The sequence below is a fragment of the Citrus clementina genome, unplaced genomic scaffold, assembly GCF_000493195.1.
Source record: "Citrus clementina cultivar Clemenules unplaced genomic scaffold, Citrus_clementina_v1.0 scaffold_2, whole genome shotgun sequence".
NCBI lineage: Eukaryota > Viridiplantae > Streptophyta > Magnoliopsida > Sapindales > Rutaceae > Citrus > Citrus x clementina.
The window spans coordinates 6,567,534-6,585,057 of NW_006262688.1; the positions used below are offsets into that span (position 1 = coordinate 6,567,534).

A 17,524-nucleotide genomic window follows, 5' to 3' on the forward strand; every position below is an offset into this window, starting at 1 on the left:
AAAATCGGCTTACAGATAAACTTATTTATCTCCATATTTTGAGAAACATATTATTGAACTTTCAACAAAACTTGACTATATATACGATATAATTCATAACATGACTTTCTAATTCAATAAACAATGATATAAATTAAGTTAATAAATTCAAATTAATCTAAAATTACACAAGTATTAATCGTATAAAATATATATAATTTATTTACTAACCTGTTTGGGTTTAGATTTTTTTTCAATATTGTATATGACATGATAATTATGGTAATAACCATATAGGTCCTCAATATTATTTAAATAAAAAATATTAAACCGGTGAAAATTAAAACAAAATCTAATTTAAAGATATGTTAATCATGCTTTTATCAATCGTGTGCTAAATTAGTGTTTTAAGCTTTTTAGCTTGGCCGAACTTGTGCCGCCCAAAATTTTCACGAGGAAGAATACCATAAATAATCCAACCTAAACTACTACAACAGGGTCTCTGCAAAAATATTATCTATCACTTATGACCTTTCATTTAAATTTCTGTAAACATTAGGGACCTTCTTGCTATTATCTCAAAAGAAATCAGGTTCTTCAAGCCTATAAATACAAAGAGTCATTCACAATTGCTCATGTTACAAAACCAAAACAAGATATAATTTGGAGGAAAAAAAATTCATATCACAAAATCAAAATCTCTAACACTCTTTAAGTTCTAATGCAGCGATGGGGCAGGTTAGTATTTGCGGATCTGTGGCTTTGATTCTCTTTATTGCAGCGCTTCTCCCAATGACAGCTGTCGGCAGTGAACAGGATGTCGACCTGGCGCCGTCGCCGAGCATGGACGCCGGAGCTGCGTTCCTGGTGACTGTTTCCGGTGGCTTTGTTTGCTCCTTACTCTTCCTCTCAGTCATTGCTCTACTATTGCAGTAATAGGTTCTTGAGAGACTCAGATTTTGATTTTATATTTTATATTTTATTTTTGTTATTAGGATATTTATTACTTTTGAAATTTTTGGGTATTTTTTTAATCGCTATTTGGTGGGAGTGCATGTGTTTGAGTTGCTGTGAGTGAGAATATTGGAATCGGATCCGGTGCTCAGCTGATCAATGGTCAGCAATTGCTTGGAGCCCACATAAAGCCTAGCACAGCTGAGCGTCCGAGAATATTAGTTTTAATAATTCGATTATTTTTCCTCTAATCTTTGGTTAGGGTTGTTTTTTCCTTTTCTTTTTTTTACGGTCTTGATATTATATTATATTTTAATTATAAAAATTGGTTTTGTTATTTATCATCTTTCGTCTCTCTTTAATATTCATCGTGCTTAATATTGTTAGCTCCATTTTACTTCGCTACTAAAAATGTCCCAGAGATCATTTCTATTATATGTATTGTTAATCTTAAGTATATTTAGTACAAAAACTAGCTGAAGGAAATTGACTTTAAATAAGAAAAAAAATCTATTTAGATGGTTAAAATCTAAAGTTAATTGAAAATCTATTGCAAATTAATAATTCAAAATCCGTGTCATTATTTTAAGCCAAAAATTTCTCAAGAAAAATTGAACTGGGATAGTTTTATGTAGTTTCATACTTTCAATTTCAAATGGGCCGGTTTAATAATTAGGAGTGGCGCTATCGGCACCCCCCCTGATATTCTTCTCAAACCCCTTTTCTGTTTATTTCCTCCTCAATTCCTAAAATAGCTTTTATCTGTAATTTTTCCGCAAACAATTTCAACCTCCTTTGGATAACAACCCAATATTTTGTATCCTATGCGCTTAATTTATTATGAGGTTTCTATTTGTTTTAGTTTTATACTTTTCAGTTTATGAAATTATATTTCAAAATAAATATGTATAAAATACACTCAGGTGGTGTTTGGTTTTCAGAAAGAGGAGGAGAAGAAAAGAGTGGAATGAAGGGGAAAGGAGAAGAGAGGAGTGGAAGAGAATAGTGAAATTAAATTTTATTATTTGGTTTGACATAAAATTTAATAGAAAAAGGAATTGTAATTTTTTTCTTTGGACAAATTTATCCTTTACCTTAAATATTAAATTATCTATATTACTAATAAAATATAATTTAATATTAATACTAAACTTTTTTAATTTCAAAAAGTTTTAAAACAATTCATGATTTATATTTAATATAAAATAATTTAACATCTTAAACTATTTAATATTAAATATAATTTAATATAAATAAAAGTCGGTCAATATAAGTCAACGACGGTCAACATCGGCCGGCTATTTTCCTACGGAAGTCTGGTGTGCCGGCGGTGGTCCGGCTAAGTTCCGGTGAAGGTCCGATAGTTAATTTATATTTATATATTTTCATATTAAATAAATAAATAAGTTTATTTATAATATTAAATTGATAAAATAAAATTATAAATAATAATAATTAATAACATTAAAGAAGTTGAAATGTTGAAGGGCAATTTTGGAAACTTGTGTTTTCAACATAAGAGGAATTTAAATTCTTCACTCTTTGGTGTGAAATTTAAATTCTACATTATAAGGGATATTAAATTCTAATAAAAATTAAATTCTTATATATTTTGCGCAATCAAACAATGGAAATAAAAGTAGAATTTGAATTACTTTCCTCTCCCCCATTCTCTCTCCCCAACCAAACATCTCCTTAAGGTTTAGTTATCTCTTAGCATTCTAATAACGTTCGTAATTTATGAAAATTTTATGAAATTATCTTTCCTACAAAAATAAATTGTTAAGTGAAAAAAAATACTTCATATCAAATTCTTGCTCTTTACCATTGACCTTTTTTTCCAAAAAAAAAAAAAATGCAACTTTTACGTGCTTTAGTGGAGAAAGAGTCAGTGAGAAAAAATCATATATGGATTTAATAAGATAAGATTTTGAGAAAGAGTCAGTGAGAAAAAATCATATATGGATTTAATAAGATAAGATTTTACAGCGAATACAATTCAAGATACAAGGGATAAAATTGTAAATGTATAACAAGAGCGGTTTTATAAGAAAAATACAGGGCTGCCAATAGTATCACTCAATATTTAGACCATCTACTTATATTGTAGTTTTATGTCGTTTCATACTTTTGATTTCAAATGGGCCGGTTTCATAATTAGACCATCTACTTATGTTGTAGTTTCATACTTTCGATTTCAAATGAGCCGGTTTAACAATTAGACCATCTACTTTCATCATACTTCTCTTGAAATTCAATTTTTTCCTTACATACTTTCTGTGCTTTTTCCAAAATCTGATTTACACCAAATTTTCTCCATTATCCATTCGCAAATGAATATTATCCATTATGCAAAACCTGTGAAGTTGATACAGAGCAATTAACAAATCTTGGTTTGCAGACAATTGATTGTAATCAGTTCCCAAACTCTTTTCATTATCTTCTGAAAGCAACTTGCATCTGTTGAGGTTAACTGATGAAGAAGATACTCAAAAATACAAACAAGAAATTAAAAACAAAGGCAACAAGCAAGAGACATGCAAATTTGTGAAATTAACTACAAACGTGTGTACCTTGCTGTTCGGTAAACAAATTATATAGCCCGGAAAGACATTGACTCCAAAAGAAATCTACTTCAATCTTTGGAAAATTTTCCAAGATATCCCCAAATGTAATTTTCAAACAATTGTTGTTGGTGTTGTCGAGCTCGTTTTAGACGTTTAGGAATTGTTAGAACTCGTATAAGGACAATGACTTCTTGAGTCATGAATCAGTCTTCGTTTACTGATTATTTGATTATTTTTATTCCCACAATGACACAAATTACCAATTTATAGAGTAGAAAATAACTTGTCATGAATAGAAGAAGACCATTTATTTATACATGGAATTATGGATTAATAAAAGTCTTTGCTCCTCCAAAACCAATTTTTATTGATTATTTTATTATTTGATTATATATGTTGGACCAAAAATAAAATAAGCCTAATAAGACCCAAATAAATTTAATCTCAATAAGGCTCATCTAATAAATTTTCTCTCAATTAAACCCACAAAGTGGTGGACAAATCACTTAGAATGATCCTCCTAAGTAACAAGGTTTCAAAACCCAAAAGATGTCAATAATAATAATAATATTTAATTTTTTTTTGGTGGATGATTGATACCAATTATAAACTTAGAATAAAAAAATTGAATGAATTTAAAATTTTATATTACTTTTTGATAACAAGATAAATATAAATAGATGACTAATAATTTTTCCACAATTAATCCTAATTCTTCATTTTTGAATTTGAGTGGCCAACAAATAAAATTATTTGAAAACTGCTCTATCCTGAGAGTTATTGGTAGATGCATGATTGCTAAATTCTAACCACAAGAAAAAAATAACAAAAAAGAAATTTAATTGAGGAAAATCAAATATCTATAAAGATTTGTACCAATCATGTACACAAATCAAACTCCCTCAGTGTTCTAAAGTGTAAAGACCAGAGAAGACCTTGACTCACTATTGTGTTTGAAAACAAGTGTTGCTATTTCAACGCGGGAAGAAGATGATTATGGGCCTGCTCATGGTGTCCTTTTCCTGGGTTAAAGTGTCTATATGAACTTTATAAGAACTTGCAGAATCCAATCAACCGAAAAATTACAATCATGGATCCGGCATCCTCCATTTTCAGATTGGCGGCCCTTGTATGGGTTGCAATATTTACATGCGCTAACGTTGCTGTTAGAACTAGTACAATTGTCACAGCATCTGCTTTGTCACCCATTGTTAGAGTGCAATTTATGCACTAGTTTTGCATTGTTTACTTCCCTTAATATCGATGTTTTGCACTTAATAATAGTGATTTACTTGTGATTTACTTTTGTAGGTGCAATTCTATTGATTGGTGATAAAATTGAGCTACAAGATGATGTTTAGGGATGATAGTTCCCTTGGAGAAATTATGAGCGGCAGAAGAACTTTGTTGATAAGGCGTGGGCGTGTGCTGTCAATTGCGGACCTGTAGTTTTTAGTTTAACGTGTTTTATATTTTTGGCTATTTTTGTAATTACGAATTTAATATTTTAGATATTAGTATTTTATTTTAAATAGAACTCTAAAAGAGAAGAGAGAGAGAGTATTTAAGGGAGGAATCTATTGTGAAAAAGGGGGATTTTTGGATTGGAGAAAAAGAAAGAAACCCTAGATCTAATTTTTCTCTTCTCTCTATGAAGAGCTAAACCTATTTGTCTGGTTGAAGGAATTAACTCAGCTTGATTCAACTACTGATCATTGATTCAAATATAGATTATTATTATTAATTATGAATAGACCGGTTATAGCTACTGAGACCCTCTAATAGCCAATCTCTCCTTAACTAGTCGATAACCAAGGTACGACCGTTGGTTATTTCCCTAATCAATAGACAACCCTAGATACGATCATAGGATTTAATCAATTGACAGCCTGAAAAACCAGAGAGACCCAAATCCTAATCAACACATATGATGATTCATTTAAATTAGATTGTTATTCTCACAACACAACTCTCTGCTATGTTATTTGTCACAAACATTAAATCCTTCATACGATGAATCCTTTAATTGACAATAGATTAAGTTGATAATTAAATAGTGGTCAATTACCTAATTAACAAACATAATCATGAAACAAACATAATCATGAGACAGCAGACGAAGCGAGCCTCGCAACGATCCTCATTGCCTTTGCTTTCTGAAACAGATACAGTGCCAGATTTAGTTGAATCATCTAGCGATTCAGAAGAACAAGTGATGGATAGACCTGCACCTGTAGAAAGAACTCTTAGAGAGTTAGCTGAACCAGACTTGAATCAGCAACCACTCTGCATTCAATATGTAGATTTGGAGGTAAATTTTGAATTAAAGTCTGGTCTTATTCATTTATTACCCAAGTTTCATGGTTTTGCAGGTGAAGATCCTCATATACATCTTAAGGAGTTTCATGTTGTATGTTCAAGTATGAGACCACAAGGCGTGACTGAAGAGCAGATTAAGCTGCGTGCTTTTCCATTCTCTTTAGATGGGTTAGCTAAAGATTGGTTGTACTACTTGCCTCCTGGATCGATTACAACGTGGAATGGTTTGAAGAAGCAGTTCCTCGAGAAGTACTTTCCTGCTTCAAGAGCTGCCAATATCAGAAAAGACATTTGTGGGATCAGACAACTTCCTGGGGAGACTTTGTATGAGTATTGGGAGCGATTCAAACAATTGTGTGCCAGCTGTCCTCAGCATCAGATTTCTGATCAACTTCTTTTTCAATATTTTTACGAAGGACTATCATTGATGGATAAGAGTATGATAGATGCTGCTAGTGGAGGCGTGTTGGTGAACAAGACCCCTACTCAAGCAAGGGAGTTGATATCAAATATGGCTGCCAATGCACAACAATTTGGCAGCAGGCAAGATCCTACTTCAAGGAAGGTGAATGAGGTAAATATTTCTTCTGTTGAACAACGTTTAAATAAACTCACTTCTCTTGTGGAAAAGTTTGTTGTAGGTAATGTGCAACAGGTGAAGACTTGTGGTATTTGTTACAATATGGGTCATTCAACTGATATGTGTCCTACACTTCAAGAAGAACCCGTTGAACAAGCCAATGTAGTTGGAGGATTTCCAGGCATGCCTCAGAGGAGGTATGATCCTTATGCACAAACATACAATCCGGGATGGAAGGATCATCCCAACTTCAGCTATGTAGTTAGGCCGTCAGGATTCCCACAACAGTATCCACCAAGACAACCAGCACCTCCACAGTCAACCTCCAAGTCAGGTATATCTCTTGAAGAAATTGTTAAATCACTTGCGACTAACACTCAACAATTTCAGCAGGCAACTACAGCAAGCATTCAGAACTTGGAGAACCAAATGAGTCAATTGGCGACTACAGTAAGCCGTCTGGAGTCTCAAGTATTAGGAAGATTGCCTTCACAATCTGAGGTGAATCCAAAGCAAAACGTTAGTGCTGTCATCCTTAGAAGTGGGAAGGAGTTGCAAGAGCCTAGTAAGAAAGTGACAAAGCATGTAAAAGATGAGCTTGAGAAGAATGAATTGATGCCTAAATCTTAAGATGCGCAACACACCAGAGCGAAACCCCTACCTATTGTGATACCTCCTCCTTTTCCAAGCCGGTTTACAAAATCCAAGAAGGATGAACAAGAGAAAGACATCCTTGAGACATTTCGCAAGGTTGAGGTAAATATTCCTTTATTAGATGCTATAAAACAAATACCTCGATATGCTAAAGTCCTTAAGGAACTGTGCACCTCCAAAAGAAAATTAAGAGGAGATGAAAAAGTTCACATGGGGGAGAATGTTTCAGCAGTTCTCCAAAAGAAACTACCTCCTAAGTGCAAGGATTCAGGTATGTTTACTATCCCATGTAAAATTGGTAGTGTTAGAGTTGAAAATGCTTTGTTAGATCTAGGAGCTTCTATTAATGTCATGCCTCGTTCCATTTATTCATCTTTGAATATTGGTCCATTAAAAGAAACTGGTGTGATAATTCAACTAGCTGATAGGTCTAATGCATATCCTGATGGGGTATTAGAAGATGTCTTAGTACAAGTTAATGAGTTGGTTTTTCCTGCTGATTTTTATGTACTTGATATGGAAGATGATAACTCCTCTAATTCTGTCCCAATTTTACTAGGAAGACCTTTTCTTAAGACTGCTAGGACTAAAATGGATATACATAAAGGGACTCTCACTATGGAGTTTGATGGAGAGGTTATAGAATTCAATATGAATGATGCCATGAAATATCCTAGTGAGGAACATTTGGTATTTTCTGTGGATGTTATTAACCCTATAGCGCAGGAAATTTTTTACAAGGAAAAGACGAAGACATTTCATGATAGAATGATTTTGAGAAAGGAGTTCTGTGTTGGTCAAAAAGTTCTTCTTTTTCATTCTAAGCTTAAACTTTTTCCGGGTAAATTACGTTCTTGTTGGGTTGGACCTTTTATTGTTACTAATGTTTTTCCTCATGGTGCAATTGAGATTCGGAGCCCGACCTCTGACAGAGTTCTTAAGGTTAATGGTCATCGCTTAAAACCTTTTTATGAAGGTTTTTCGGTGAATATTGTGGAGGATGTGGCTCTCGAAAGTCCAAATTATGGAGATTGATGCATAAATGTGTCTAGCCAAAGACATAAAACAAAGGCGCTTTTTGGGAGGCAACCCAAGTGATTTATTTATTTTGGTTTTTGTTATATCTTCTTTTAATTTTGATTCAGATTTTTTTAAATAATGTGTTTGCTTATTTTGGTCAGAAGAAAATTTTTGATAAGGCGTGCCCACGTCTTAACTAATAAGTACTTCTGTAATTTTTAAAGTAAAATAGTTTTAAGGCGTGCCCACGTGCTTATTAGAAAAGTACTTCTGAAATTTTTAGTGTCTCAAAGTGATTCATTACTAAAAAAAAAAAAAAATTTTAATTTAATTTATTTTATTTTATTTATTTATTTCTTTTGTTCTTTCTTTTATATATATATATTTTTATTTATTTAAAAAAATCAAAAAAAATATATATTTACTATTCACAAAATCCCTAATTTTCCAGAAATTGTTTTCTTCTCCAGCCGTTTGCAGCACGCCAGCAACAAACCAGCCAGCCAGAGAATGCAGCATCAGTCGCGCGCAACGCAAGCACCAGCCACGAGCACGCCCCGCAACGCAACTCAGAACCAGCTCTCGCGCGCAACAGTCCCGCAGCAACACAGCCACGCAGCAGCTCTCGCGCGCAACACAGCCACGCAGACAGCATCCTGCACACAACCAGCAGTGCGCAACCAGCCCCAAGCCGCGCAGCAAGCTCCAGCCGAGCACGCAACGCAACAAGCGTCACCAGCGCGCGCACCAGCAATCCCCCAGCGCGCAGCAACAGCCGCAGCACGCAGATCCAGCGTCACCAGTTCGCAGCATCAGTCCCATCCACGCGCAACTGAACCACCAGCCGTGTACCCGCAAGCTCCAGTCGAGCAGCAATAGTCCGCAACCAGCCTACGACCTGCATTCCAGCCGCATGAATCGAAATCCGTGACAAGATGGAGCAGAATTTGGCCGCATACTTCAAGAGTGTGGGATTTATCCCACCATTCCCGCCAAGCCCATAGACGTTATGAGGATCAAAGCTCACAATTCAGGGAAGTTTTTGCCTTTAATCTTTTATCCTTACGCTTTAATTTTTATGTGAGCTTTGATTATCTTACATTGGGGACAATGTAAGTTCTTGGTGTGGGGGAGGGATTTTTGCATTATTGATGTCTGGAATTATTATTTTCACTCTACTCATCCTTAAATGATTTTGGAGTTAGTATGCTTTATATATTATTAATTTTCTTTTCCTTTATCTCTCACTACTTTTCTCCCATCTATCTCAAACTATTCATATCTATTTTTATTTTACCATACTCTTTCATCACTCACATTTTATCTTTCACTTTTCATATTACTACATACATCTTTCTCACTTCTTATCATTTTTACTTTTTCTTTTATATATCACTCATACCTTCTTCTCATTCTACACCACTATCGATGGTTGATTCATTTGAAGAGTGTACATGATTTGATGGCAAATTTACCAACTTTGTGAGGATTTGAGCCTATGAGCAACCACTTTGCTCTAATTATTTTTGTTATGTGAATATCAATCCTAGTTTGTTTATTCTAGAACTTGCTTTGTTATGCATGTTGAAGCCACATTACGGGATTTTAGGCATTAAAATGATAAGGGCAAACCATTTACCATTTTTCTATTCTCGCATTTTCCTTTTTCTCTACCCGAAGACCTTTATTTGCTACCTTTGTTTGAGCCTTTACCATTACCCATCTAATTCTCTCCGTCTACTTAACCATTTTTCTTCTTTTTTAGCCTCAATTTAAGGAGATTTTTGGACTCATTGTGTGGATATATTTTGTTGCTTTTTCTACCTTGTATTGAAGTTTCTCAATTAGATCAACAAGTATTATGCTTGAATTAAATTGTGCAAGGTTCGTTTCTTTTGTTTGATTCGAAAAAAAAAACAACAAAAAAAAATGAAAAAATGAAAAAAAAAATGAAAAAGAAAAGGAAAAAGAAAAAAAAAAGAAAAAGAAAAAAAAAGAAAAAGAAAAATCGAAAAAAAAAATGTTTACATTCTTGGTGACTTGAGTAGAAATAAGCATTTTGATATCATAAGTTCATTCAATGAGTTCATTCTTCTCATTTTGATCTCTTTTTCTTTCGTAAACCTTTCTTTTTCATTTAACCCATTTAACCCCATTACAACCCTTTTAAGACCCTTAGATTTTTGCATTTTATTCATGTTTTGTGGATTGAGATGTGATTTATGAGCAAGCTTATGGTAATAGCATTCTTTGATTTGATTTGAGTGGATAAATGACACCCTAAACACTTTGAGTGCATGGAGTGAAGTTATTGAGAGGGCTATTACATCTTGTTGCACTTGAATTTTGAATGGATCTTCTTGGTGGTTGAATGTTCTTATTCTATCTTATGAGATTCTATGCTTTAAAATCCTTGTCTCTCGAATGTTGATCGACTTAATTTCTTGAGGTATGCTTGCTTAAAATTATTTTTGGATGAGTTGAGATGAGAATTGAGTGGAAATTTGAGATTAATCTTGAGTTATATGCTTGAGGACAAGCATCATCTTGGTGTGGGGGAATTTGTTAGAGTGCAATTTATGCACTAGTTTTGCATTGTTTACTTCCCTTAATATCGATGTTTTGCACTTAATAATAGTGATTTACTTGTGATTTACTTTTGTAGGTGCAATTCTATTGATTGGTGATAAAATTGAGCTACAAGATGATGTTTAGGGATGATTGTTCCCTTGTAGAAATTATGAGCGGCAGAAGAACTTTGTTGATAAGGCGTGGGCGCGTGCTGTCAATTGCAGACCTGCAGTTTTTAGTTTAACATGTTTTATATTTTTGGCTATTTTTGTAATTACGAATTTAATATTTTAGATATTAGTATTTTATTTTAAATAGAACTCTAAAAGAGAAGAGAGAGAGAGTATTTAAGGGAGGAATCTATTGTGAAAAAGGGGGATTTTTGGATTGGAGAAAAAGAAAGAAACCCTAGATCTAATTTTTCTCTTCTCTCTATGAAGAGCTAAACCTATTTTTCTGGTTGAAGGATAATGAAGCTTTGATTCATCACTACTGTGAGATCTTTCTTATGCTTTAATTGTTTTATTACTTTTTGGGTATTTGTTTATTCTCTGAATTAGTTTCATGATTATGTTTGTTAATTAGGTAATTGGCCACTATTTAATTATCAACTTAATCTATTGTCAATTAAAGGATTCATCGTATGAAGAATTTAATGTTTGTGACAAATAACATAGCAGAGAGTTGTGTTGTGAGAATAACAATCTAATTTAAATGAATCATCATATGTGTTGATTAGGATTTGGGTCTATCTGGTTTTTCAGGCTGTCAATTGATTAAATCCTATGATCGTATCTAGGGTTGTCTATTGATTAGGGAAATAACCAACGGTCATACCTTGGTTATCGACTAGTTAAGGAGAGATTGGCTATTAGAGGGTCTCAGTAGCTATAACCGGTCTATTCATAATTAATAATAATAATCTATATTTGAATCAATGATCAGTAGTTGAATCAAGCTGAGTTAATTCCTTCAACCAGAGCTTTCTCCAATTTGAATTACAACTTTAATTTGCATTCTTGTTATTTTGATTTGATTTTTATTATTGTCAACAATTCCCCCATTTTACGTTTTACGTTTCAAAAGGATTTAAATAATTACCGATCTCTGTGGACACGACCCTGCTCAATCACTATACACAATTTATTTAGAGTAGGAATTTATTTTTGTTGGCTTCAACACCCATCACCCATACAGTTAGAAACGAATGCTTTACTCAATACTGGCTGGTGGAACAGCACCTGGACGACGGCCAACTACGATTCGGATCATTGCAAGTGGGAAGGCATCACTTGCAATTCAGCAGGAAGCATAATCGAGCTACACTTATCAGGGGATGATAATAGCCAATTAAACTTCTCTTGCTTTCCGAACCTCGAAAATCAGACAAACCAGTTCTTTCCTCTTACTGGAAGCATACCACCAGAAATTACTGCTCTTTCAAAACTCCAACTGCTGGACTTGTCCTCGAACGGGCTTACAGGTAACATACGAAATTAACTTCATTACCGCATATTATTTGAGCAATCATATTTAAATGGATTAAGTTTGAGAGAATACTGACAAAAACAAAGGTGAACCAGCCCTATTTTATCATATTAATTGAAAAAAAATAATAATAATTAACACGGTAGACACACCTGTTTACACCATTGTTTTTATTTATGCTCTATCAACGTTTAATTTCTTCAACATTTTTTTTCATTATTTTCGTAGACTAATAACATAAATGTATAAAATAGGTACAATCCCTCCAGAAATTGGGAACCTGAAGAATTTGATCGAGTTGAATGTGGGCAGTAACAGCCTAATTGGGCCTATTCCTTCAGCTCTAGGGAGTTTGACCAATCTGAGCAATTTGGATCTTTCCTCTAACAAACTTTCTGGAAAAATTCCTCCAGAGATAGCAGGTATGAAGAATCTAACCTGGTTGGACCTATCAAATAACAACATAAAAGGTTCAATTCCCGGTGAGATCACCGAATTATCTCGACTTGATTATCTAGATCTTTCCTCTAACAAACTTTCTGGCCCAGTACCGTTTTCAAATAAACATCTCTCAAGCATGCATACAGTAAGACTCCATCATAACAAGGGTTTGTGCGGCAATATTCTTGATCTTCCCTCATGCGATACAACCAAACCTGGCACTCTGTTTGTTGAAATTTTTCTTCCCCTCGCCATAGTCCCCTCAGTTATAGTCTTTGCATGCTTACTAGTCGTCAAACGTAAGTACAAGAAACCCAAACTCAAGGAAAGAGCAACCAATAGCATAGATGTATTGTCAATATGGAATTATGATGGTAGGATTTTCTACGAGGATCTGATTGAAGCCACAGAAGATTTTCACATTAAATATTGCGTTGGTACCGGAGGCTATGGTAGCGTCTACAAGGCACAGCTTCCCAACGGCAAGGTATTTGCATTGAAAAAGCTTCACACTTCAGAGGAATTGGCGTTCATCAAGAGTTTCCGAAACGAGGCTCAAGTGCTTTCTCAAGTACTGCACCGTAATATTGTCAAATTATACGGTTTTTGCTTGCACAGAAAATGCATGTTTCTCATTTACGAGTACATGGAGAGAGGAAGCTTGTTCTGCAATTTACACATTGATGAGGACGCTGTGGAGTTGGATTGGGCTAAGAGGGTGAACATTGTAAAAGCCATGGCACATGCTTTGGCTTACTTGCATCATGACTGCTCACCATCAATTGTTCACCGCGACATATCGAGCAACAACATTCTACTTAAGTCAAAATTGGAGGCATTTGTTGCTGACTTTGGCACTGCCAGGCTTCTACATGCTGATTCGTTCAATCGAACTCTATTAGCAGGAACTTATGGATATATAGCTCCAGGTTTACCCTTATGATATCTATTCTTCTCATGATCGATCCTTAATTTGGTTCAATTTTTTTTTTCCTTTATATTGCAGTCATATATGTAACATCTCTCTGAAATAGATAGCCAGCTGGCTAGAGAAACTCACAAATGGAATTATCTCCTTTATTAGTGGGAAGCTACATTCTATGATTACTTTGCCTCGTATAAGTCTTTTTTTTTTTCTGTAGAACTTGCTTACACCATGGTTATGACGGAGAAATGTGATGTTTATAGCTTTGGAGTAGTGACACTTGAAGTATTAATGGGAAAGCATCCAAGGGACCTTCTTTCGTCATTATCATCATCATCTGATCCAAAAATCATGTTGATTGATGTTTTAGACCAACGTCTTCCACTTCCAATTGATCAAAAGGTCATTCAAGATGTCCTTCTTGTTTCAACAGTTTTATTTGCATGCTTGCAATCGAACCCAAAGTCTCGACCTACAATGCAATCCGTGTCTCAAGAATTTCTCATCACTCGCAAGACTCCATTGGTAAAGCATGCTGCTATTCAAGATATTTCCATCTCACAACTTAAAAACTAACAAAGGATGTATTTGATTGATCAATGTATTTCGTTGATAGTATTTTGTAAAACTTTGGTGAGAATGAATTTTGGTTTCATGAAACCGTTACCTTTCTTGAGTAAAACTGAAAGTAACTCTTCTAAAGTGAAGTTGGTGCTTCCAATCTAAACGATTACATCTTTAACTATTTTTTCTGTGTGAATTGCATGTGCAAATAATAAGGTCAGCAAGTTTTGCTATTGTGTTCGGAAATCTTCTTCCATCCACATTATTTTTATAAATTAATATCGTGTGCAATATCTGCCTCTCGTTTTCATCTTTCAACCTGAAATGACCCGCCTCGAAACCCCCCAAGCGAGTCTATTTAGTCTCATCAAAATGGACTTGATAATAATTTTATTCGTAAAGATTCTGCCGAAAATTCGGCAGAGTCTCCTTTATATATATAACACTCTCAATCTACAAATATGAATATAACACTCCCAATACAATTCAATATACAACAAACTCATTGCTCAACATCCTCAACCAAAATGCTGAGTTTTATATCTCCAGAGTCTCAAAAGATAATATTATAACTAATATTAATATCTCAAGTTATTCTTAATACCAAAAGAAGGTAACAAAAGTATACAATCCCAAAAGAATAAGATGACCAAGATGTTCTAACAAAAACATCTATATCTTCTAACACCATCACGTGGCCAAGACTCAAAATATGTTTATAGTCGCTGGGTCGGTCTGATGTACCTGCAACCTCCTGGTGAGGGGAAAAAATATAATAAAAACGAGGTGAGTTTAAAACTCAGTGAGATCAGTGAGTGGATAGTAGATTTGAAAATTAATTTTTACTTTAGAGAAATAACCATATCATTTCCAAACACGATTTCATTAAACTATAAGCGAGAAACCAGTAATAAATCATTAAACATTTAAATCAAATTACTAACCATGCAAATCATATCACAATATTATATAGAATTCACAAATCTAAAAATCATCACCAAACAAGTACCCAAGGAAATAATCTCGTCATATCTGGACCTCAACGGACGGGCAATGACGTACTATTTGGGTAACGTCACGCCCTGGAGCTACACGGATAGACAGGAAAATATCATCTCATATCTCATCATATCTATGCATGCATAATCTAGTCCCCAAGGGACAAAAGCGCCCAAGCACACGGCCCAAAGCCTCTGTGTGTACTCAGACGGGCCCCAAAGGCCTGTATCTCATCTGTATCATCTGTATCTCAATATCTGTCTGTATCTCATATCTGTATCACTGTAATCATCATACCTCATGCATATGCCCCCAAAAGGCAAAAGCGCCCAAACACACGGCCCAAAGCCTCTATGTATGTTCAGACGGGCCCCAAAGGCCTCTCATCTCATATCACATGTATCACTGTATCTGGAGGGAAAGGGTACTATCTAATGATTTCAAAAACAATCATTATACTTATATTCACATACCTCTTAACCATATTTTAAATCATACCACATTTGAATCCACTTATCTTTAAAATACTATCATGCTTTATTCAAAATCGATACGCAAAATTATTAACCCAACATTTCGAGGAATCATTAAATCAGAACATTTAAAATACTTATTTCGCAAACATGCTTTACTATCATAATTAACTATGAAAATAGGTTTGTATATTCCACTCACAGTGACGGTGTTCACAGTCGGTTATCGTTCACGTCTGCGGACTAGTTCTCGCTCGCGGATCCTTCTAAATCAAGGAAACGACATAATTATATTCCGTAAATCGGAATTACGACTAAATTTATGCAATAAACTTGAAACGAACATTTATCCATACTTTACAACTCTCGTGTCGACAAAATTACTAAAATGCCCTTGAGTCCGTAGATCATTAACATGCTCCGAAATCATAAATCACCGAATTACCCTCGAAATCGTAATTACACCCAATGCTCAATTCTAGGAATTACTAAAATATCCATAGGCTCAGAAATTACAAAATTGCCCTCATAGTGTGAAATTACCAAAATGCCCTTGCCGGTCAACGGTCACCGGAATTTGGTCAACACTAGTCAGGAAGCTCAAATCTTAAAGTTCCAATCACGCTGAGTTCAATGGTACCGGCAGTGAGCTCCAACGCGCGGCAATGATGCCAGAATCTAGATCGGCAGTTGTGAATGGTCGGAAATGGAAGAGAGAGTCGTGAGGAACAAAATCCAACCGGTGGTGTCACCCAAAACCAGCGAAAATCCCGGTGGAGTAAAGTGAAACAGTCGCGGGTTTCAAGCTTCGATCACCGGCATTCCGGTTGGTTTTCGGCGGCGAGGATGGCAGGGGAAGGACGGTCGGCTTCTAAGCTTCAGATTGGTACCAAGAGCGGCCGAAGCGGTGGCCGGAAATGGGAGATATGGCCGAGTCAAGGTAGCGGGTTGGGTTTTCGGGTTGTAATTGGGTCGGTTTGGCAGCTTTTCTCTCACTCTCTGTTACACGTGCATATGTTTCCTCTGTTTCCAGCTTATTCTTTTGCTTATAAAATCCTTAACCGCCTCATTTTCATTTTAAATTCACAGATGTTACACAACCGCACAAATAAATAATCATAACAAATAGCAATAATTGTTGTAACTCATGAGTTCTCAGAACTGTAAATCAGAGTGGGAATATTTCCATATTGTGGCATGACACGGGCTTTTCTTCTCAATCAAATTTTTAAAAATTTTGGATTCTCTATTTCACTATTTAATTGAGTAGACTGCAGATATAAATGTAGACAAATTGTTAGCCTTACTTCACAGAAGTTTCATTGCAAGTCGTTTTGCATTGGCGCATAAGAGTGATCAATTGAATTGGAACGGCAATGTTGAAGTTGATATGGTAAAAGCGAAAATGACTAGATATTCCGCAAAGTCTAAAATTCAAGAAATTGAAGCACCAATCAAGTGATCAAATTTTCTCATGTAATTAATTATCATCAATTGGCTTGAAGGTCATCAAGAAGGTACTGGATTGACAAATTAAATTACATTGCTCTACTATTGCAGTAATAGGTTCTTGAAAGACTTTAGAGACTCAGATTTTTTTTTTATAAATTTATTTTATTATTAGGATATTTATTATTTTTTAATTTTTGGGCTTTTTTTTAATTGCTATTTGATGAGAGTGCATGTGTTTGAGTTGGAGTGAGTGAGAATGTATTAGTTTTAATAATTCGATTATTTTTCCCCAATCTTTGGTTAGGGTTGTATTTTCTTTTTTCTTTTTCTTTTTTTTTACGGTCTTGATATTATATTATATTTTAATTATAAAAATTGGTATTGTTATTTATCTTCTTCGCTTCCAAATTCTGCTAGTCCTATTGGCTTGGCCACTAAACAGAAAAACTCCCAGAGACGGTTTCTATTATAAGTATTGTTAATTTTAAGTATATTAGTACAAAAACTAGCTGAAGGAAATTGACTTTAAATAAGAAAA

The 17,524-nt window shown here is 34.6% G+C and overlaps 1 protein-coding gene across 1 annotated transcript; it reads left to right on the plus strand.

Annotated features, from left to right (window-relative positions):
- The first annotated feature begins 12,373 nt into the window (after nucleotides 1-12,373).
- LOC18052935 (MDIS1-interacting receptor like kinase 2) lies at nucleotides 12,374-14,074 on the plus strand. Its single transcript, XM_024190685.1, has 2 exons — nucleotides 12,374-13,502; nucleotides 13,716-14,074. The coding sequence occupies exons 1-2, from the start codon at nucleotides 12,374-12,376 to the stop codon at nucleotides 14,072-14,074; spliced, it is 1,488 nt and encodes a 495-aa protein (XP_024046453.1).
- Nucleotides 14,075-17,524: the final 3,450 nt, after the last annotated feature.

Excerpts from the sequence above, each read along its gene's own strand:
- LOC18052935 (XM_024190685.1), top strand. The coding sequence starts at position 12,374 with ATGTATAAAATAGGTACAATCCCTCCAGAAATTGGGAACCTGAAGAAT. Across the intron at positions 13,503-13,715 it reads TTATGGATATATAGCTCCAG|AACTTGCTTACACCATGGTT; the intron begins GTTTACCCTTAT and ends TTTTTTCTGTAG.